At 47.2% G+C, this 24,514-nt stretch overlaps 1 protein-coding gene across 1 annotated transcript; it reads left to right on the top strand.

The window, feature by feature from the left end:
- Nucleotides 1-19,615, top strand: TBX6 (T-box transcription factor 6). Its single transcript, XM_083155167.1, has 8 exons — nucleotides 1-118; nucleotides 11,046-11,298; nucleotides 12,913-13,180; nucleotides 13,577-13,723; nucleotides 13,875-13,945; nucleotides 15,966-16,033; nucleotides 18,888-19,179; nucleotides 19,279-19,615. The coding sequence occupies exons 1-8, from the start codon at nucleotides 1-3 to the stop codon at nucleotides 19,613-19,615; spliced, it is 1,554 nt and encodes a 517-aa protein (XP_083011293.1).
- The last annotated feature ends 4,899 nt before the right edge of the window (nucleotides 19,616-24,514 follow it).

Genomic DNA, 24,514 nt, shown 5'->3' with positions numbered 1-24,514 from the left:
ATGTACCATTCCGATATATTCCCCCAATATGGACCATCGTACACAGTGAGACAACCACATGCCCTGCCACCCACCTACCCCACAGCCAGTGGTCACCATGAGGCCTACAGATACTCAGGTATGTATGACATGTGGGCTCTTTCCATTGGATGCCGTCTCCCTTAGTAACGGGACCATCAGTTGGCGATATTGCTGCTGCTTACATAGAGACCTAGAATGTGACGGCAGATAGGAACCACTTACCCCTTAGGTAACAGAAATCCTATATGTTCTTGGTAAGGATTTCCTTATGCCGATCCCAAGCATGTATACGTTGTTCTACTGTATCAGCCTCTACAGCCTCTGGGAGTATATAATAGTCTGCTGGTGTATAATAGTGAGTGTCTCTGCTGGTGTATAATAGTGCGTGTCTCTGCTGGTGTATAATAATGCGTGTCTCTGCTGGTGTATAATAGTGCGTGTCTCTGCTGGTGTATAATAATGCGTGTCTCTGCTGGTGTATAATGGTGCGTGTCTCTGAGGTGCTGGTGTATAACAGTGCGTGTCTCTGAGGTGCTGGTGTATAATAGTGCCTGTCTCTGAGGCACTGGTGTATAATAGTGCGTGTCTCTGAGGCACTGGCGTATAACAGTGCATGTCTCTGAGGTGCTGGTGTATAATAGTGTGTGTCTCTGAGGCACTGGCGTATAACAGTGCATGTCTCTGAGGTGCTGGTGTATATAGTGCGTGTCTCTGAGGCACTGGTGTATAATAGTGCGTGTCTCTGAGGCGCTGGTGTATAATAGTGTGTGTCTCTGAGGTGCTGGTGTATAATAGTATATGTCTCTGAGGTGTTGGTGTATAATAGTGAGTGTCTCTGAGGTGCTGGTGTATAATGGTGCGTGTCTCTGAGGTGCTGGTGTATAATAGTGCGTGTCTCTGAGGTGCTGGTATATAATGGTGCGTGTCTCTGAGGTGCTGGTATATAATGGTGCGTGATTCTTAGGCGCAGGTGAATAATAGTGCGTGTCTCTGAGGTGCTGGTATATAATAGTGCGTGTCTCTGAGGCGCTGGTGAATAATAGTGCGTGTCTCTAAAGTGCTGGTATATAATAATGCGTGTCTCTGAGGTGCTGGTATATAATGGTGCGCGTCTCTGAGGTGCTGGTATATAATGGTGCGTGATTCTTAGGCGCTGGTGAATAATAGTGCGTGTCTCTGAGGTGCTGGTATATAATAGTGCGTGTCTCTGAGGCGCTGGTATATAATGGTGCATGTCAATGAGGTGCTGGTGTATAATAGTGCGTGTCTCGGAGGTGCTGGTGTATAACGGTGCATGTCAATGAGGTGCTGGTATATAATAGTGAGTGTCTCTGAGGTGCTGGTGTATAATGGTGCGTGTCTCTGAGGTGCTGGTGTATAATAGTGCGTGTCTCTGAGGTGCTGGTGTATAATCGTGCGTGTCTCTGAGGTGCTGGTATATAATGGTGCGTGTCTCTGGTGAATAATAGTGCGTGTCTCTAAAGTGCTGGTATATAATAGTGCGTGTCTCTGAGGTGCTGGTATATAATGGTGCGCGTCTCTGAGGTGCTGGTATATAATGGTGCGTGATTCTTAGGCGCTGGTGAATAATAGTGCGTGTCTCTGAGGTGCTGGTATATAATAGTGCGTGTCTCTGAGGCGCTGGTATATAATGGTGCATGTCTCTGAGGCGCTGGTATATAATAGTGCATGTCTCTGAGGCGCTGGTATATAATGGTGCATGTCTCTGAGGCGCGGGTGTATAATGGTGCATGTCAATGAGGTGCTGGTGTATAATAGTGCGTGTCTCGGAGGTGCTGGTGTATAACGGTGCATGTCAATGAGGTGCTGGTATATAATAGTGAGTGTCTCTGAGGTGCTGGTGTATAACGGTGCATGTCAATGAGGTGCTGGTATATAATAGTGAGTGTCTCTGAGGTGCTGGTGTATAATAGTGCGTGTCTCTGAGGTGCTGGTGTATAATAGTGCTTGTCTCTGAGGCGCTGGTGTATAATAGTGTGTGTCTCTGAGGTGCTGGTGTATAATAGTGAGTGTCTCTGAGGTGCTGGTGTATAATGGTGCGTGTCTCTGAGGTGCCGGTGTATAATGGTGCGTGTCTCTGAGGTGCCGGTGTATAATAGTGCGTGTCTCTGAGGTGCCGGTGTATAATAGTGCATGTCTCTGAGGTGCTGGTATATAATGGTGCGTGTCTCTGAGGTGCTGTTGTATAATAGTGCGTGTCTCTGAGGTGCTGGTGTATAATAGTGCTTGTCTCTGAGGTGCTGGTGTATAATCGTGCGTGTCTCTGAGGTGCTGGTATATAATGGTGCGTGTCTCTGAGGCGCTGGTGAATAATAGTGCGTGTCTCTAAAGTGCTGGTATATAATAGTGCGTGTCTCTGAGGTGCTGGTATATAATGGTGCGCGTCTCTGAGGTGCTGGTATATAATGGTGCGTGATTCTTAGGCGCTGGTGAATAATAGTGCGTGTCTCTGAGGTGCTGGTATATAATAGTGCGTGTCTCTGAGGCGCTGGTATATAATGGTGCATGTCTCTGAGGCGCTGGTATATAATAGTGCATGTCTCTGAGGCGCTGGTATATAATGGTGCATGTCAATGAGGTGCTGGTGTATAATAGTGCGTGTCTCTGAGGCGCGGGTGTATAATGGTGCATGTCAATGAGGTGCTGGTGTATAATAGTGCTTGTCTCTGAGGTGCTGGTATATAATGGTGCATGTCTCTGAGGCGCGGGTGTATAATGGAGCATGTCAATGAGGTGCTGGTGTATAATAGTACGTGTCTCGGAGGTGCTGGTGTATAACGGTGCATGTCAATGAGGTGCTGGTATATAATAGTGAGTGTCTCTGAGGTGCTGGTATATAATGGTGCGTGTCTCTGAGGTGCTGGTGTATAATGGTGCATGTCAATGAGGTGCTGGTATATAATAGTGAGTGTCTCTGAGGTGCTGGTATATAATGGTGCGTGTCTCTGAGGTGCTGGTGTATAATGGTGTGTCTCTCTGAGGTGCCGGTGTATAATAGTGCGTGTCTCTGAGCAGGGCCGAAACTAGGGTTTCCGGCGCCCGGGGCAAGGCAGTCTTTTGGTGCCCCCCCCCACCCCCCTAGTGATGCTGCTTTCGGGGGGGCATGGCCTAATTTGGGGGCGTGGCCTATAATCGCTGCTCTCCGCGAGGCCACGCCCCCATTTTGCCGCTATGGGGGCATGACCCAGAGGCTCTGTGAGCCTCTAGCCATGCCCCCAGCCCCCTGGCTGCGGGAATAGACGCTGTGCGCATGCGCACAGCGTTTATTCCCTGCTGCTTAGTTAGCAGCTGACAGGGGGGACCGACCAAATGACGCCTTGTCCCTGGCGCCGGAGACCCCCCCCTCCCCGCACAGTCCTCTCACCGTTGAAGCCGCAGCCGCATCTTACTTTGACTTCGTCTGTCTCCTACTAGCGCTGCGGCGGGAAGCGCTGATGACTTCAAAAAGACTTGCCGGACGCTGATTGGCTGAATTCAGCCAATCAGCGTCCGGCAAGTCTTTTCGAAGTCATCAGAGCTTCCTGCAGCCGCGCTAATAGGAGATGGACGGAGTCAAAGTAACATGCCCGCCGCTACAGCGTCCACATACACCGGACCTCACAGCGCCCCTCACCTCCAGCGCCCGGTGCGCGTGACCCCCCAGCCCCCCCCTAGTTACGGCCCTGCTCTGAGGTGCCGGTGTATAATAGTGCATGTGTCTGTCACTGAGTGCCACACACACAAATTCAGACTGTCCACAGAGTGTCACACACAGATAGACTGTCCATTGAGTGTCACACACACACACACACAGACACACACACACACACACACACAGGGCCAGATTCTCTTAGCTTCAAAAGTGATAAAATGTAGAGTGATAAACAGCCAGCCAATCAGCTCCTGTCTGACATTTTTCAAACACAGTCTGTGACATGGCAGGTAGGAGCTGATTGGCTGGCTGTTTATCACTCTCCATTTTATCACTTTTGAAGCTTAGAGAATCTAGCCCACAGACTGTTCCCGCCCCCCGACCTGTACATTTTGAGGGACATTGAAAAGTCGGCAAGTATACTGTTCACTGAGTGTCACACACATACAGACTATCCACTGAGTGTCACACACATACAGACTATCCACTGAGTGTCACACACATACAGACTATCCACTGAGTGTCACACACATACAGACTACCCACTGAGTACCACACACATACAGACTGTCCACTGAGTGTCACACACATACAGACTATCCACTGAGTGTCTCACACACATACAGACTGTCCACTGAGTGTCACACACATACAGACTGTCCACTGAGTATCACACACATACAGACTATCCACTGAGTGTCTCACACACATACAGACTGTCCACTGAGTATCACACACATAGACTATCCACTGAGTGTCACACACATACAGACTGTCCACTGAGTATCACACACATACAGGCTATCCACTGAGTATCACACACATACAGACTATCCAGTGAGTGTCACACACATACAGACTATCCACTGAGTGTCACACACATACAGACTATCCACTGAGTGTCACACACATACAGACTATCCACTGAGTATCACACACATACAGACTATCCACTGAGTGTCACACACATACAGACTATCCACTGAGTGTCTCACACACATACAGACTATCCACTGAGTGTCACACACATACAGACTATCCACTGAGTGTCACACACATACAGACTATCCACTGAGTATCACACACATACAGACTATCCACTGAGTGTCACACATATACAGACTATCCACTGAATATCACACACATACAGACTATCCACTGAGTGTCACACACACATACAGACTATCCACTGAGTGTCACACACATACAGACTATCCACTGAGTGTCACACACATACAGACTATCCACTGAGTGTCTCACACACATACAGACTATCCACTGAGTGTCACACACATACAGACTATCCACTGAGTGTCTCACACATACAGACTATCCACTGAGTGTCACACACACATACAGACTATCCACTGAGTGTCACACACATACAGACTATCCACTGAGTGTCACACACATACAGACTATCCACTGAGTGTCTCACACACATACAGACTATCCACTGAGTGTCACACACATACAGACTATCCACTGAGTGTCTCACACATACAGACTATCCACTGAGTGTCTCACACACATACAGACTATGCACTGAGTATCACACACAGATACAGACTGTCCACTGAGTCTCTCTCTCTCTCTCTCACACACACACACACACAGACTGTTTCCACTGAGTGTCAAACACAAACATACACAGACTATCCCGAGTGTCTCAAACACACACATATAGACTGTGCAATGAGTGTCACACACATATACAGACTGTCCACTGAGTGTTACACACATACAGACTATCCACTGAGTGTCACACACATACAGACTATTCACTGAGTATCACACACATATAGACTATGCACTGAGTATCACACACAGATACAGACTGTCCACTGAGTCTCTCTCTCTCTCTCTCACACACACACACACACACACACACAGACTGTTTCCACTGAGTGTCAAACACAAACATACACAGACTATCCCGAGTGTCTCAAACACACACATATAGACTGTGCAATGAGTGTCACACACATATACAGACTGTCCACTGAGTGTTACACACATACAGACTATCCACTGAGTGTCACACACATACAGACTATTCACTGAGTATCACACACATATAGACTGTGCAATGAGTATCACACAGATACAGACTGTCCACTGAGTACCACACGCAGATATAGACTGTCCACTGAGTGTCTCACACACATACAGACTGACACATACTGAGGAGGTTGTTTAGCACAAAAGCTGTCAGTGAGATTGTGACTTTTTTTAAACAGTAGGTCTTGATAATGTTATGTTCCAGGGGCAGGGCAGGCGCCACTACTAGGCAGATCTAGGCATTTGCCTAAGGCGCCGGCCACTGGAGGGCGGTACTGAAAAGCCTGTGTTTGTCCCTTGATATGTAGGAGCCCAGACAGGCTCAAGCTTCTTATTAAAAACCCTCCCATGACGAGGCTGTTGCTGCTGCTGTCCTCCATGGGCCTGAGAAGCATATGATGAGCTCCACCAAGCAGAGCTCACCACAAGCCTCTCAGCCTCTGACCTCTTGTGCAAAGTCTCATGGGACTTAGTCATCTCCCAGTAATGCACTGCCACCTGTCGGGCTCCAGACAGTCGAGATTCTGAAAATTCTGAAAAATTACCGTTGGAATCCTGACTGTCAGTGAGTTATATCATACCTGTAAACCAGGTATGTTTGTAAGGTCCTGGTGCACCTGGGCCAATGTGGTACTGATGCCCCTGGGGTCTGAGGTACTGATGTCCCCTGGGTCTGTGGTACTAATGTCCCCTGGGTCTGAGGTACTGATGTCCCCTGGGTCTGAGGTACTGATGTTCCCTGGTTCTGTGAGGTACTTATGTCCCCCTGGGTCTGTGAGGTACTTATGTCCCCTGGGTCTGAGGTACTGATATTCTCTAGGTCTGTAGGGTACTGATGTTCCCTGGGTCTATGAGGTACTGATGTCCCCTGGGTCTATGAGGTACTGATATTCCATAGGTCTATGAGGTACTGATGTCCCCTGGGTCTATGAGGTACTGATATTCCATAGGTCTATGAGGTACTGATGTCCCCTGGGTCTGAGGTATTGATGTTCTCTGGATCTGTGAGGTACTGATGTCCCCTGGGTCTGTGAGGTACTGATGCCCCTGGGGTCTAAGCTACTGATGTCCCCTGGGTCTGAGGTACTGATGTTCCCTGGGTCTGTGAGGTACTGATGTCCCCTGGGTCTGAGGTACTGATGTCCCCTGGGTCTATGAGGTACTGATATTCCATAGGTCTATGAGGTACTGATGTCCCCTGGGTCTGAGGTATTGATGTTCTCTGGATCTGTGAGGTACTGATGTCCCCTGGGTCTGTGAGGTACTGATGCCCCTGGGGTCTAAGCTACTGATGTCCCCTGGGTCTGAGGTACTGATGTTCCCTGGGTCTGTGAGGTACTGATGTCCCCTGGGTCTGAGGTACTGATGTCCCCTGGGTCTGAGGTACTGATGGTCCCTGGGTCTGTGAGGTACTGATGACCCTGGGGTCTAAGCTACTGATGCCCCCTGGGTCTGAGGTACTGATGTTCCCTGGTTCTGTGAGGTACTTATGTCCCCTGGGTCTGAGGTACTGATATTATCTAGGTCTGTGGGGTACTGATGTTCCCTTGGTCTATGAGGTACTGATGTCCCCTGGGTCTATGAGGTACTGATATTCCATAGGTCTATGAGGTACTGATGTCCCCTGGATCTGAGGTACTGATGTCCCCTGGATCTGTGAGGTACTGATGCCCCTGGGGTCTAAGCTACTGATGTCCCCTGGGTCTGAGGTACTGATGTTCCCTGGGTCTGTGAGGTACTGATGTTCCCTGGGTCTGTGAGGTACTGATGTCCCCTGGGTCTGAGGTACTGATGTTCCCTGGGTTTGTGAGGTACTGATGCCCCTGGCGTCTGAGCCACTGATGTCCCCTGGGTCTGAGGTACTGATGTTCCCTGGGTCTGAGAGGTACTGATGTCCCCTGGGTCTGTGAGGTACTGATGCCCCTGGGGTCTGAGCTACTGATGTCCCCTAGGTCTAAGCTACTGATGTCCCCTGGGTCTGAGGTACTGATGTCACCTGGGTCTGTGAGGTACTTATGTCCCCTGGGTCTGAGGTACTGATATCCTCTGGGTCTGTGAGGTACTGATGTCCCCTGGGTCTATGAGGTACTGATATTCCATAGGTCTATGAGGTACTGATGTCCCATGAGAGTGTGAGGAGCTGATGTCCCTGGGTCTATGAGGTACTGATGTCCCCTGAGTCTATGAGGTACTGATGTCCCCTGGGTCTGTGAGGTAGTGATGTTCCCTGGGTCTATGAGGTACTGTTGTCCCATGGGTCTATGAGGTACTGATATTCCCTAGGTCTATGAGGTACTGATGTCCCCTGAGTCTGTGAGGTACTGATGTCCCCTGGGTCTGTGAGGTAGTGATGTTCCCTGGGTCTATGAGGTTCTGTGTCTGTGAGGTACTGATGTTCTCTGTATCTATAAGGTACTGATGCCCCTGGGGTCTAAGCTACTGATGTCCCCTGAGTCTGAGGTACTGATGTTCCCTGGGTCTGTGAGGTACTGATTCCCCTGGGGTCTGAGCCACTGATGTTCCCTGGGTCTGAGAGGTACTGATGTCCCCTGGGTCTGTGAGGTACTTATGTCCCCTGGGTCTGTGAGGTACTTATGTCCCCTGGGTCTGTGAGGTACTTATGTCCCCTGGGTCTGAGGTACTGATATTCTCTGGGTCTATGAGGTACTGATGTCCCTTGGGTCTGTGAGGTCGTGATGTCCCCTGAGAGTGTGAGGAGCTGATGTCCCCTGGGTCTGTGAGGTAGTGATGTCCCCTGGGTCTGTGAGGTACTGGTGTCCCCTGAGAGTGTGAGGAGCTGATGTCCCCTGGGTCTATGAGGTACTAATGTCCCCTGGGTCTGTGAGGTAGTGATGTTCCCTGGGTCTATGAGGTACTGATGTCCCCTGGGTCTATGAGGTACTGATATTCCCTAGGTCTATGAGGCACTGATGTCCCCTGGGTCTGTGAGGTAGTTATGTTCCCTGGGTCTATGAGGTTCTGTGTCTGTGAGGTACTGATGTTCTCTGTATCTATAAGGTACCCAGAGACTTGAAAGAACTGGTGTATCAGGATCTGTGATGCATTGGTGTACATGGGTCTGTGAGGTACTGATGTTCCCTGGGTCTATGAAGTTCTCTGTCTGTGAGGTAAGGATAGTCTCTGGATCTATGAGGTACTGGTGTATCTGTGAGATAGTGATGTTCTCTGTATCTATAAGGTACTGATGTGCCCTGAGAATGGAAGGTACTGGTGTATCTGGATCTGTGATGCATTGGTGCACTTGGGTCTGTAAGGTACTGATGTGCCCTGAGTCTGGGAAGTACTGGTGTATCTGTGGTGCATTGGTGTACATGGGTTCGTGAGGTACAGATGTGCCCTGAGATTGGAAGGTACTGGTGTATCTGGATCTGTGATGCATTGGTGCACTTGGGTCTGTAAGGTACTGATGTGCCCTGATCTGGGAGGTACTGGTGTATCTGTGATGCATTAGTGTACATGGGTCTGTGAGGTTCTGATAGTCTCTGGATCTATGAGACACAGATGTGCCCTGAGTCTGTGAGGTACTGGTGTATCTGGGTTTTGATGCATTGGTTTATAGGTATTTGAGGTACTGATGTGCCCTGAGACTGGGAGGTACTGGTGTATCGGTGATGCATTGGTGTACATAGGCTTGTGAGGTACTGGTATGCCCAAGACTGCGAGGCTCTGGTGTATCTGTGTCTGTAATGCATTGGTGTACATATGTCTGTGAGGTACTGATGTGCCCTGAGTCTGTGAGGTACTGGTGTATCTGGATCTGTGATGCATTGGTGTACATAGGTCTGTGAGAGACTGATGTGCCTTGAGAATGGGAGGTTCTGGTGTATCTGTAATGCATTGGTGTACAGCGGTTTGTGAGGTACTGATGTGCCCTAAGACTGGGAGGTTATGATGTATCTGGATCTGTGATGCATTGGTGTATATGTAAGGTACTGATATTCTCTTGCTCTATGAGGTATTGGTGTATCTGGATTTGTGATGCATTGGTGTACAGAGGTCTGTGATGTACTGATGTGCCCTGGGACTGGGAGATACTGGTGTATCTGTGAAGCATCGGTGTACAGTACATACTGTAGGTCTGTGAGGTACTGATGTGCCCTAAGACTGGGAGGTTATGATGTATCCGGATCTGTGATGCATTGGTGTACATAGGTCTGTGAGGTACTGATGTGCCCTGGGACTGGGAGATACTGGTGTATCTGTGAAGCATCGGTGTACAGTACATACTGTAGGTCTGTGAGGTACTGATGTGCCCTAAGACTGGGAGGTTATGATGTATCTGGATCTGTGATGCATTGGTGTACATAGGTCTGTGAGGTACTGATGTGCCCTGGGACTGGAAGATACTGGTGTATCTGTGAAGCATTGGTGTAAAGAGGTCTGTGAGGCTGGGAGATACTGATATATCTGTGAAGCATCGGTGTACAGTACATACTGTAGGTCTGTGAGGTACTGATGTGCCCTAAGACTGTGAGGTTATGATGTATCTGGATCTGTGATGCATTGGTGTACATAGGTCTGTGAGGTACTGATGTGCCCTGGGACTGAAAGATACTGGTGTATCTGTGAAGCATTGGTGTAAAGAGGTCTGTGAGGCTGGGAGATACTGGTATATCTGTGAAGCATTGGTGTAAAGAGGTCTGTGAGGCTGGGAGATACTGGTATATCTGTGAAGCATTGGTGTACAGTACATACTGTAGGTTTGTGAGGCACTGATGTGCCCTGAGACTCGGAGGTTCTAGTGTATCTGGGATCTTGGTGCATTTGTAAGGTTATGGTACCAAACTCTGGCACTGGGAAATGGGGGAATACGGGTGTATTTCTGGCTCTGGTATTCCTGATTGTGTGAGCCGGGCACAGGGGGACATGTACTAAGATGGGAGTTCTCTTTCACATGGGAGGTTGCTATGGGTAACCAATCAGATACTATATATTATCTGCTAGAATGATAATAGATAGTATCTGATTGGTTGCCCAGAGCAACCTCCCATGTAAAATAGAACTACCATCTTATTACATTTTGGCCATACAGTCCTGGTGTGTTTGTGGCATCTGTATTAGATGTATTTGGGAACGGGAGGGAATCCACACATCTCGTTACCATAACTCCCTGCAGGGTTCCAATTAGCAGGACATGGTGGCCATTTAGCACCTACTTGTCGACCAGACCAGCTTGTGGCTGACTTGAGGCGTGTGAGAACAGCCGACACAGCAGTCCTGGCCTGACATGTCTCTTGCATACATGTACATATACTTTTCTCTTATGTTCTGATCTGTCTCCTTGTTACAGAATTGGACGTTGCCCCCAGTCAGAGGTATGATGGCCTGTTTACCACGATCGACCCTTCCCAGAGGATCCTGGGAGCAGCCCCCCTCACTCCTCTCTCATTGCCCCCCGGTCCAGCTCTGGGGTTCGGGCAACCGCAATCCATCTGTGAAGCACCTCGACTTCCCGGGAACGTCAAGATGGTGCTGGAAAACAAGGACCTGTGGAAACAGTTCCACGCCATAGGGACAGAAATGATCATCACTAAATCCGGCAGGTGAGCAATGTAGAAATAGATCCCACGTGATCCCTAAGCTTCAGCAGGATCTGCTAATCTTACAGGACCCAAATCTTGGGTTAGCCTCTTGGGTAGTCTTATATAGAGGCCCTATAGAAACTGGTGCAAGCACAGTCTGCTATATCACTGCAAGCATAACTGACATGCTGTGCTTTACTATTTCAGCTTTTTTTCCTAGATACACAATGCTTTAGAGACTCTGTTTGCGATTGGGGGAGGGAGAAATACTCCATTGAATTTTCTGTATTTTATCCGCCCCCCATCTCATACCAGTGCCTGCACCCTCTCTATGCACCTACTTCCTGCTATGTGATTGGCCACTAGGGATGGGTAATCATATGATGTTTCATCGGTAACATCGGATTTATGGTTCCAATGTTCGATGTTTAACCCTGCAATGTTGAGGATCCAATGTTTCATCTACAGCGCTAGATTTCTCCCCCGATGTTTTTCTCAATCTTCCAATGTTTTTTCTTTTGTGTGTCAATGTGTGCTGCTTTCAATGCTTTGCAGCGAGCTCACTCTCTCCTTGATTTATATTCATTAATAACTTAAGAGACTGATAAAAAAAAACATTAACAAACATGACAGTATTACTGCTGGCTGGGCTTTCATATGTGTGTGTGGCTGTGTGCTGCTGCTGCTGTGGGTGGTAGCTGACAGTGAAAGACAGTCTGGCCAGCCATTCAGCAGCAGCACACAGGACAGCCCCACCCCTGCCTCACAGCAACTGGTGCTGTGAGTCACTGTCGCTGTCTGCTGTGGTGTTTCTAGCACAGGTCTAATTTGCATATCAGTGCTGATATACAGATCACACTGTGCTAGAAGCACTACAGCAGACAGCGACACTCCAGGCAGGGAAGAGGAACTGCATGGGTTTTCAGAGATAGCGGATGCTAGAATGAACAGTGACGATAGTCACTAGTAGTGACATAGTGGTCAACTCCCTTCATATTTATTTTATTTATTAATAGTTTCTTATATAGCGCAGCATATTCACTTGCGCTTTACAATAGGAGACAGTGATACAACAAACTGGGTATTTACAGTCAGTCAAAGGTATGAGGGCCCTGCTTGCAAACTTACAATCTATCAATTGATTTATTATTATGCAGCAAGCATATCACAGCACCTTACAAAGGGCCTGATTCAGTTGTGGATGCAGACATTTGCACAGTTTATTTCTGTGCAGTGATTTATTAGTAACAGCGGCTGCAGATACTGAGTGACAGGTACAGTAGTTTCAATTTGAGGGAGGGGATGGGGGCTGGTTTGTCAAATGCAGATGTGTTTCAAACATTAATTTGCAGTTGCACTGGCTCCAGCGTCTTTGTTCTGATGGTTATTCTAAGCAACAATAGGGTTGCTCAGATGTTTGATATTAGTGTATTATATGCTTTGGTAACCAGTTTATTTTAAAAAATATCGAAATATCGGTTAACATCGGGTTCACAGTACCAATGTTTAGGTCTAAATGATGTTTTTCAACCAATGTTGAAAAACATAATTTGACCGATGTTTTCTTCCGATGTCCCATCCCTATTGGCCACATCCATGATAACCTCCTCGCTCTCTCATTTGTGTCCCTTCCAGGAGGATGTTCCCGCAGTGTAAGATCAGTGTGACTGGACTGGAGCCGGACGGGAAGTACGTCCTCCTGGCCGACATCGTCCCAGTGGACAACTCCCGCTACAAGTGGCAGGAAGACCACTGGGAGCCCAGTGGGAGAGCGGAGCCACGTCTGCCCGAGAGAGTTTACATCCACCCGGATTCTCCCGCCCCAGGATCCCACTGGATGAAGCAGCCAATTTCCTTCCACAAGATCAAGCTCACCAACAACACCCTGGACCAGTTGGGACATGTAAGTTGTGGGGTGGGGTGAGGGTGCATATAGAATTGCTGCAAAAGCACATTATGCAGTTGGCGCCTTCAGGAAGAATTGACTTGCTTATTTGCACGCTCCTGCAACTTTTACACTATACACATTTATCTTACGGATTCACCATTACATACAACGCATTGATCTTGCCTACACTGGACACAACATGACTGACTGATGATATTAAGGCCTGGCTCCAGGGCACGGGCATTCCGTAAAGTCCCCGACTGTATGTAAACATTCCCGACTGTAACGCATCTTTGCGCTCACATCCATGAATTAATGGGAAGAGATTGACGTGGGGACAAGATGGCTACCGTGCCGCTGAGGGAACCTTCTTGCGCCAGTCCCCTGACCTGTACTTCCCCCCCCCCACAGATCATCTTGCACTCCATGCACCGATACCAGCCGCGTTTCCACATCGTCCGAGCCCAGGATGTATTCAGCCGCCGGTGGGGAGGCTGCTCGTCCTTCACCTTCCCCGAGACCATGTTCCTGACTGTCACGGCCTATCAGAACGAGAAGGTGAGACAAAGGACTTGGACTCTTTGTAACGTTGCTAAATGGGGACATTTGGCTCCACCGTAGGCCGCTGCAGCGCGGCTCTGTCCGGCAGCTTGCAGAGGTGTGAGCAGGGTCCCATTGGATTAAGGCCGACATATCTTTATTCTTGCAGATAACACAACTCAAGATCCAGACAAACCCATTTGCAAAAGGTTTTCGGGAGGACGGGCTGAAGAACAAGAGGTCAGTAGGGTGCGTATTGTACACATTTATATGGGGGGGTTTGGAAAACACAGGCATATCCAGGTGTGTTCTGGGAAGTCATGTGACAGCAGCTTCGCCCCTATAAGCCCGATTCTATCGCAGCCGCTGAGTAAGTCCTGGGCTACGCAGAAACTGCAGGCTTGCACAGGGCTACAAAAATTAGCAGCCGTGCAGTCAAATCTGAATTAGGCCCTAAGTACTCAACAGGGCTACGCAGAATTACAAGAACCTCTGCAATAAACTGGAACATAGAAATTGACGTCCTCAGCATGAATTCGGCCATTAAGTCTCAGGCCTTGCCTGTTCCTGTGCAAAAGGCGAGTCTGAAAACACAAATGTTTTTTTTGGAGAAAAAACAACAACTTGGTGTAGTAGGTTTAACACATGGAGCGATATTTATTTTATATGATACACTCACAAGTGTGCAGTGAATAAAAAGCACATCAATGTATCCTCAAGGCAGAAATCAGCTGGGCTATTCCTTAATTATTAAGCATCCACAGATATAATCACGAATCTGAAATCATACCTCTCCATTGGATGTGCCAGAGCAAAGACAAAACAACACAATTGGTGCAGTATGTCATAAAAATAACAACGTATTTAATTTAAAAAAAAAATGCACTCACAAAGGAATACCAAATATAAAAGCGAATGACCAATCCACCAGGCAAAACTGCTGGGCTAGCTCCACGCAAAGTCTCTTACCCCAAGATGTAAAGGAGGTTGATGGAGTCCAGGCGCCGGCACAAGGATCCCACAGCACAGTGAATGGAGTCGCAGAGCAGCAGTGCCAGATTAAGCCTTCGGGGGGCCCGGGGCACTTTAGACAGGGGGGCCCCTTACACTTGTCATTACTGGCCGCAAACTGCATGGGGGAATATTACACTGTCAAAACACAGAGTAAGGGCAGTATAAACTTGGTCAATGGGTAACTTCAGGGGATATATATATATATATATATATATATATACACACACATGCATACATACAAACATACATACATACTACATGAAAAGCCTGTGTTTGTCCCTCTGCACTTTACTCTGTAGGAGACCTCACAGTCCCAGTGCTGCCTCTGATTAAAAACCCTCCCATGACTAGACTGCTGCTGCTGTTATCCATGGGCCTGAGAAGCATGTAATGAGCTCCACCAATCAGAGCTCAGCACAAACGTCTCAGCCTCTGCCCTCTGGTGCAGAGTGTCATGGGACTTAGTCAACTCCCAGTAATGCACTGCACACTTGGCTCCCAATGCTCAGCACCATTAATCATTGTCACATTGGCAGATAGGTGAAGCTGCAGCACTACCCCACTCCCATGCACAAAACCTTTAGCTGAAAAAAAAAATGTTTTTTTAAAAATACATGCCAACCACGGGGGGCCCCTAGCTAGAGGGGGGCCCATGGGCACTGACCCCTTGTGCCCCCATTATAATCCGGCCCTGCAGAGCAGTAGATCTAAGGTGGACAGTCCCCACACACTTAATGCGTTTCATACTGGTGTCCTTCGCCTAAATATCGCTCCGTGTGTTAAACCTACTACACCAAATTGTTGTGTTTTCTCCAAAAAAAAAAAACATTTGTGGGGGATTTGGAGATTATCTATTGCAGATTTGGGAAAGTGTTACTTCATCTGGGACTCATGAAGCTGCAGTGACCTTATTCTCATAAAGTTATGTATTGTGTTCCGTCTTAATTGTACGGTCTCATTCTATATATGTCACCAGAGATAGTGCTGAAGGTACCATGTGATCTTTTCTGTGCACTGTTTCTTCCATTGGTGATTGACAAACACGGATTTCATTGGTTCGTTAGCTGCACAATCTCAAGATAGCGTCATAATTCTTGAATATTTTTTGAAAAGTTCACAAGGCGAGTCTGTATGACCAGGTGAATGGATCGCAGACTGCAGGGAACCGGGAAATGTCCTCACTACCTGCTTTACGCCCTGTACTAATTGCTATAATTGTGACAACGTATCTCTGCGCTTCTTGTAGAGATCGCTCCGTGAGGGTGAAGAGGAAACCGATTAATATAGAAGAGGAAGAAGAGACCTTCACTCCACGTAAGTGCAAGTACTCTCTGCCAACATGCCACCTTCAGTCTGCGGGTGGGTGCATTTATTCCCATGGCACCAGAGAAGAGGTAGCGTTACTACTGCCATGCCTGGCAATGACTACAGAGAGCTGGCTGTACTGCCATCAGAGGTACCGCTTTATACCATCTCAGCATGTGCTGGTACTTGTAGTTCCCCAACAGCTGGTGACCCAAACATTGCCAAAGCGCATCTTAGAGTACATAGATAGTTACATAGTTACATAGTAGGTAAGGCTGAAAAAAGACTTGCGTCCATCTAGTTCAACCTGGTATAGATATCCATCGCTGATTTGGTAGGTTCTGGTATTTTACAGACAAATTATATTTCTTATTTGTACCCATGGATGTTTTTCTCCAGTAAATGTTTGTCCAACTTTGCCTTGAACGCATTTAATGAGCCAGCCGTTACCACCTCTCTGGGAAGAGAGTTCCAGAGTTTGACTGTTCTGACCGTAAAGAAATTCTTTCTACTAGCTGAATGAAATCTTTTTTCTTCTAATCTATACTCATGCCCTCGCGTCCTAGATTCCTTTCTAGTAGAAAATAGGGTGTGTGACAGTTCCTTATATTGGCCCTTGATATACTTGTACATGTTGAGCATGTCCCCCCTTAAACGTCTCTTTTCTAATGTAAATAGTCCCAAATTGCTTAATCTCTCCCCGTAGCTTAAATTCTCCATTCCCCTAATAAGCTTTGTTGCTCGCCTTTGGACTTTTTCTAATTCTATGATGTCCTTTTTATAGTGTGGGGCCCAGAACTGTACTCCGTACTCTAGGTGAGGTCTCACCAATGCTTTATATAGTGGCATAATTACCCTTGAGTCCCTAGTTTCCATTCCCCTCTTAATACATGCCAGAATTTTGTTGGCCTTTTTTGTAGCTACATTACAATGGGCACTACATCCTAGATTGCTGTCTATTTGGACTCCTAGATCCTTTTCAAGTATGGAATTACCCAGTTCCTCTCCGCTAAGGTTGTAACTTGCACACTGGTTGTGTCTCCCAAGGTGCATAACCTTACATTTATCTACATTGAACCTCATCTTCCATTTTTTTGCCCACTCATCTAGAATTGCAAGATCATTTTGAAGCATGGTGACATCTTCTGGTGATTTGATGACTTTGCTAAGTTTTGTATCGTCCGCAAAGATGGATACATTGCTGAGTAACCCTATCCCAATATCGTTAATAAAAATGTTAAACAAAATGGGCCCCAAAACCGAACCCTGGGGCACTCCACTTAGTACCGGTATCATATCTGATACGGCACCATTCACAACCACTCTTTGTTCTCTATTACATAGCCAATTCCCTACCCATCTGCAGATATTTTCACCCAATCCTAGGTTCTCCATTTTATTAATCAATCTCTTGTGTGGGACAGTATCAAATGCTTTAGCGAAATCTAGGAAAATCACATCTACAGCATTTCCATTATCGAGGTTTTTGCTAACCTCTTCATAGAACCCTAGTAGATTAGTTTGGCATGAACGATTTTTCACGAACCCATGTTGGTTAGTACTGAGTAGACGGTGATGATCTAAATATTCCTGGATACCATCCCTTAAAAATCCTTCAAATAGTTTACCCACAATTGATGTTAAACTAACGGGTCTGTAATTAGCGGGATCTTCCTTTTTTCCTTTTTTGAATATTGGCACTACCTCTGCTATTCTCCAATCTTTTGGTACTATACCTGACGATAGTGACTTGCTAAAGATATAATGTAGGGGGGTAGCTAGTTCATCCCTTAATTCCATTAATACCCTCGGATGAATCCCATCTGGCCCTGGTGACTTATTTGTTTTGAGTTTGCTTAGCCTCAGTATTATTTCCTTTGGCGTGAAATCCACAATGAGATCTGGCTTATTTGTCCCATTTGTGGTAAATGTTCGTTTCACAGTCTGCTCTCCCTTAGTAAATACTGATGAGAAGAACTCATTTAACAGTTTTGCTTTTCCCTTGTCCTCAGTAACACTTTTTCCACTAGTATCAGTTAGTGGGCCTATGTTTTCCTTAATTAAACGTTTACTATTTATGTATTTAAAAAACTTCTTTGGGTTGGTTTTGCTTTCAGTGGCTATGCGCTCTTCATATAATATTTTAGCTGCTTTGATTACCCCTTTACAAGTTTTGTTTGATTCTTTGTATTTTGCGAACGCCTCCTCATTCAAGTTATTTTTATAGAATTTAAAGGCTCTGGTTTTATTGTTGATAGCTGACCTTACTTCTTTGTCCAACCATGGTGGCTTTTTTTTGTTGAATTTACCTTTAGTTACTTTAGGAATGTATTCAATAGTTAGTGAATCAAGCACCTTTTTTAGAGTATCCCACATTTCCTCTGCATTTTTTCCCTCCATAACAGTTTCCCACCCAATTCCTGTTAGAGCTTCCCTGAATAATTCAAAGTTCGCTTTTCTGAAGTTTAGTATTTTTGCAGATCCTTCTTGATGTAATTTACTGAAGTTGATTTCCAGTGAAACCATATTGTGATCACTATTCCCTAATTGTTCAATTACTTTTGTGTTTGAAACTAAGTCTGTGTTATTTGTTAATACTAAGTCCAAGAGCGCCTCATCACGAGTTGGAGTTTCTACCGTTTGTGTAATAAACTGGTCTTTAAGTAAGCTTAAGAACCCATTGCTTCTTGCTGATTTACCTGTTTCGTTTTCCCAATCAATGTCGGGTAAATTAAAATCCCCCATAATTAATACCTGACCCTGATTTGATGCTTGTTTGATTTGGTTTAGAAGAAGAGACTCTTCCCTTTATAGATATGTCAGCCTATGGAAGTGTTAATTGTTCCTTTCTCCCCTCTCCTAGCGGAATGTAAGAGACCTCTGTATTCGGGACCCTGTGATTCCACTCTGGATCTAGGAGGGGGTCTGGGTATCCCATTGCCCAGTCCGGACTGTTCTTTCCACCCCATAACACCGCCAGATCCAACGCCTCCCTCCACTGAAGCCGCCGACCCCTCCCCGCTCCCGATGACAGCAAATCAGGACCAAGGGGCTACCATAGAGATGAACCCCCAGAGTACAGAGACGTACCTGCAGCCTGAGAGCCAGGTGTACCCGGAGCTGCAGTCCTCCAGGGACGACGCAATGTACACATGGTGAGTATCTGTGCATGGGCACCAAGTGTTATATGGTTGTCTAATCCTGTCTATGTATAGCGGAAACAAGTTTCTCAGTCTTTTTCTCTCTATCACCAGTGCACCTGAACCAGCTGTATCACAGGGCCCGGGGCCCCGGCGGCCACCCACCCTACAGCGCTTCCCGCCACCATTTCAGGGGCCCCATGAAGCCACTCACCTCTATGACAGCCAAGCGGATTACAGGCTTTACAGCCAGGACATAGGTTGTGCAGGCGATTACGGCCCAGGATCCTGTGCTCTTACCCCAACTGGCCGGCAAGAGGAAGTTCGGGGGTACCCCAAGAATTCCGACATCCGGTTCCAACACTTCCTCTCCAACTCCGGGCCCAAGCTTGGGCTGCCATTTTCAGGTCCTCAACTTCAACGTCTGTACACAGGTGGAGGATGGATGTAAGAGCAATGCTCTGCAGACGCTGCGCCAAGAAAGCCTTGGCCAGGATCTAGCAGAAGAGAACTCCTAGATGTGTGCGGAGTGGGCAGCGATTGGACACACCGTGGGGGCCAAGCTGGCACCGCCTCTGCCCACTGTTGTAACACAGTGTGATCCCCAATGTATATAACCCTTTCTGTGTGTGTGTGTACACCACAGCTGCCTGGCCTGTTGGCACTGGGCAGAGTCTGCTGTGACTGCCTAAGCCACAGTAACTACTCGGCACAATCTAAAAGAGCTGGGGGGGGGGGGTAGGTTGTGTGTGTGTGTTACATATTACGGCTCATGAACTTGAATGCTGTCACTGTAGTTGCTGACATCACAGACACCGGTAACGGAGAAGGACTGAATAGGACAGAGAGGGTAACTGCAATGAATTGCCAGAGCGCCATTCCAGGACCCACAATCACTACATTAGTGGAAATGTAGAATTCCAGGGGATGGTTACATGTTCCTCTCTGTCACCACCATCTTTATTACTGGCTGTAAGGAGCAGCCACCCGAGAACATTTTCCAGGTCCGAGCGGAGGAAGCACAGATCTCTCCCACCAACCTGTGTGTTCCGTATCCTGACTGCATTAAACATTGTTCCGTGTGTTTCTATGTGTGTGCACATGCCCTGTATATGTCTGCACCATTCATACAATAAAGAGACAAACTTTGAAAGCTGTGATCCTAATCATACACAAATAGTTCAGGGTATAGGCATATCAAGGTTCAATTACAGCTGACAATTAGTATCTCAATCAATTTAATTAAGCCATATATATCCTTAAAGCCTGAACTGTTAAGTAATTGGAGGGGATTGGTGGGAAATCCCGACAAGGCGGTGGGGGACGTGGATCCCCCCCCCCCCCTCCTTGCGGGCTCACTACGCTCGGCACACTCATTTATTCTCCCTCTATGGGTGTCATGGACACCCATGGAGGGACAAAGTGCCGGGATACTAACTGCATCTCAACTGGAGGACAAGTTTGGAACCACTGGCATGAAGGAATATGCTGTAACCAGTGTCCTTCTGTAACCGAGCTGCAAGATGAGAATCTATGATCTTCTAGATATAAATAAGTAGAGTCTGATTGGTTACCATCTTCAATAAACGCCCATTTCAGTAAATGTATCCCCAAGAGAGCTTCTGAACCAGGGTTAGGCCATCTATAGCTACCATGGAACTACAAGTACCAGCATTCCCATGCAACACCGTGCCCAGAAAGGCATAGGCCACCTAGCACTGAGCAGCTGCATTCTCATTAGTGTCCTCCTGTTCACACACCTGCACCTCCTCCCCATACCTCAGACACCATTTGTCACCACCCCCCAATCCCCTTTCATCCCAGTGTCTTGTTTCACACCTCCCCATCCGCTAACATCTGATCAGCCAGCCCCAGTACACAGGAAGATGTAAATGTACCATCCTCACCTACAGGAACTTCTATTAATTCACTTGTAAAACATTCTTCAAAACACCTGTTTCTTCAGCAGCCTGCAGGGGGAGCTCCAGCCCCAGACTATCAGTCCTCCTATGCCTGCCAGGGCACACTGGTTCTGCTTCTAACAATAGAATTACCAGAGAGGGGGCAGATTTTGTTCCCTTTGCAGTAGTAGGCACACGCGCTGGCTTGGGGATAGAAGCTTTTTGGACGGTTACTCTCTAGATCACATCCTTGTATGCAATACGCAGGGTCACAACGTGCTTGTTAACTGTTCCATGGAAATCATAGCCGGAGAAAGTATTCCAAAGAACATGTCTGCCAGGTACCCAGCTGCAGTGACCAGACCACCCCACAAGGGTGATGACACATGATAAGTGGGCAGGACCAGTTACCATAAGCCATGTGCCATGTGCCTGTGCTCCCATTTGTAGCTGCACCTCTAATTCCTGTGTTACAGGACTGCTTATATTTCCGACCAACATTGCTTACCACATTTATGTCATTTGTTACTTTGTTCATGTTATCTATAAAATAATAAAATATAATTTGTTGAAAAAACAAACAGCCTTCTGTCAATGATCAAAATAAATAATTTAAGCCCAAATAAACAACCACATTCCTTTGAAAGAGATGGCTCAGAATGTACCCTTCTTACAGATATGCTCAATGTGGTTAACTATCTGCCACCTACGGTGCACGGGGCTTTAAGTTGAAGGTCGGAGTCACTAATGGGTACTTATGTATTATCTGGGCTCCTATGTTAAATGCACCCCACTTTTTCATACCCCTACTATCCAACTACGCATGGAGTTGATTTTATATAGTGTGGCGAGCACCGCGGTCTCATAAGAGAAACAGGAGCCCAGATATTACATAAGTACCCACTAATGCTTTCTTCGGTTGGAAGTGGAAGCCAGAACGCACCTGTGTGTGGGGTGGGGGGAGAAACACAATGGTATAACATATCATCGCGTGCTGGCTAGATGACCTAGAGGTAAGAATGCATCGTCCAACACGAAAACTACAAAAATATTTAATAATTGGGGCATTATTAGGAGATTAAGCCGAAGAGATGTAGTGAAAGACACACACAATAAGAGCACAAGCCATTATTAGCCTGCAGTTGTCAGTTACTGCAGAGAAACAGCATGCAGCCAACCTGGGCATTGATTGCAGGCAACAAGGACCCACCCACTTCTCTACCAGTATTAGAGAACGTGGGTCATCTAGCAAACCTGCAAAAGGTCATTTCTTTTGGCAAAATGAATGACTGACCAGCACAGCAGGGAGAGAGTGAGTGAGTGTGTGGAAGCACATCACTCCTCACTTTGTAATTCCAGGAGTCAATCATAAAAGTGAGAGCTGCAGAATTCCCAGGAATTAACATACATATTATTCTATTTTTATATTGAGGCACTGTATAACAGGAGCCACACTCACTGGTGTGAGACTACATATCCCAGAATGTCCTGTCAGTGTGTTCAAATCTGCCCACGCTAAAGCGGTTGTAAGGCATTCTGGGACGTGCAGTTCAACAGTAGCTGACATCTATCTTTCCTTTTGCCTCAGCACGGCACCTGACCCCCCCCCCCCCTATCTTAGTTACAGCGGTAATCAGAGCGGGCATCTCTTAGCCTGGGACACCATTCACCTGCTGCAGCAGCAGAGCTCAGTCCTGTGATAGGGCAGCTCTCAGACACTGACAGCAGTGCCATCACTGCACAGCTCCAGCCTGTCAGTTGCTGAAGGCAACAGTATCATGGAATGTCACATTCTACAGGAAGCCAGAAAAGCTCAAGCTATGCCCAGAACTGAGAAGGTGAAGCACTACCCCACGGCACATTGCACACCATAATACCCAGGATTTTATGTTTACATGGTTTAAGCCAGGCATGTCCAACGTTGGCCCTCCAGATGTTGTGAAACTACACATACCAGCATGCTTTGCAATAGTTTTAGCATTCTCTAATAGCAAAACTGGCAATGCATGCTGGGATGTGTAGTTTCACAACATCTGGAGGGCCAACGTTAGACATGCCTGGTTTAAGCCATCCAGGGACTAACTTCCCTCACAGTGGTAAGGTAAATATACATACAGAAAACCAGGTGAAACGCTTTTATGTAAATCAATAACAGCCATTTCACAATCCCATCTTTACAATGACAGGATATCAGCCTGAGCCCAAAACGACATCACAGACGGCCTGTGGAGCAAAGCGCTGCCAATGTGGCGAGAGGTCCTAGTAGCAGGTGCCCAGCATATAGTGGGTGAATAGGGAAGTCAGTAAGCCCTGGGGACCGCCAGATGCTAGTTGTGTGTATGGGTACACGAATGCTGCCCATACACTAGTACGATCATATTCGATGCGACATCGCAGTGCGATGCCCATCGTACCGTATGGCATCTTGTAGTGCTAAAGTGCCCCCTCTGCAGCACCTGGCATGGCACATGCCATCTTGAGATGGCACATAGGGTGCTGGAAGAGGGCGGGCAGAGTGTGAGGTGCTGGAAGAGGGCAGATGTTATGTAGCGCAAGAAGTGCTAGTGCTAACGGGTGGCGGGGGTCAGTCAGCGGTGGCGGCAGAATTGTTTAAACACTGGGAAGCCATCTGATTGGCTGAGCTCTCAACCAGAGGGCTGCCCAGTGTTTACTTCTACCGCCACCGCTGACTGACCCCCGCTAGCGCTACTTCTTGCACTACATAACACCGCCGTCTCCCACACTGACAGCGGTCCCTCCGCCCCCCTCTCCCCATCCCCACACCGATGAAAAAGCATTCCCTCCACCCCCCCCCCCCCCTTACACCTGCGGATTGCATTCAAGCACATGCGATTGCTCCTGCAATTCGATAAATATTATGTGCAACACAAGATCTTGAGACCCGACATTCGACCGGCATGCCCGCGCATCGCATCGAATGTCCTCTTAAAAAAGCATACAATCATTCGATTTATCGGCCAGATGTGGTCGAAATCGAATGATTGCATGCAATATCTCACAAGTGTATGGGCAGCATTCGTGTTACAGAAGTCATTCTTCTGTACAATAAAGCTCCTACACCTAGACACCAGCTTCTTGTGTCACTCTCAAGCCTAGATATTGTAATAAAATGTTACATTACATTTATTATGCCAGAAGACAAAGCTACACAATACCTTACAGTAGCCTGCCCCCAAGATCCACATAGCATTGCACCTGGAGCCTAGACATTTACCATTTCCTCCTAGAACAGAGGGTGCTGCAGCAGCAGCCACAAAGATCCCACGCTTCCATGTACGGTCTCATTAAACTGTAACAAGGACACAGGGGCCGGAACAGGCAACGCGCCGGTGTATAGTAAGGAGCATGGTGCCACCAGTCTAATGTGTACCACCACAACGGGCAGTAAATAGTCTCCCAACACAGTCCAACCCCCATGAACACTGCAC

Source organism: Crinia signifera, chromosome 7 (genome assembly GCF_055691185.1).
Source record: "Crinia signifera chromosome 7, ASM5569118v1, whole genome shotgun sequence".
NCBI classification, from domain to species: Eukaryota; Metazoa; Chordata; class Amphibia; order Anura; family Myobatrachidae; genus Crinia; species Crinia signifera.
The sequence above is the reverse complement of the archived record's forward strand: the minus strand, read 5'-3'. Positions and strand labels throughout refer to the sequence as shown.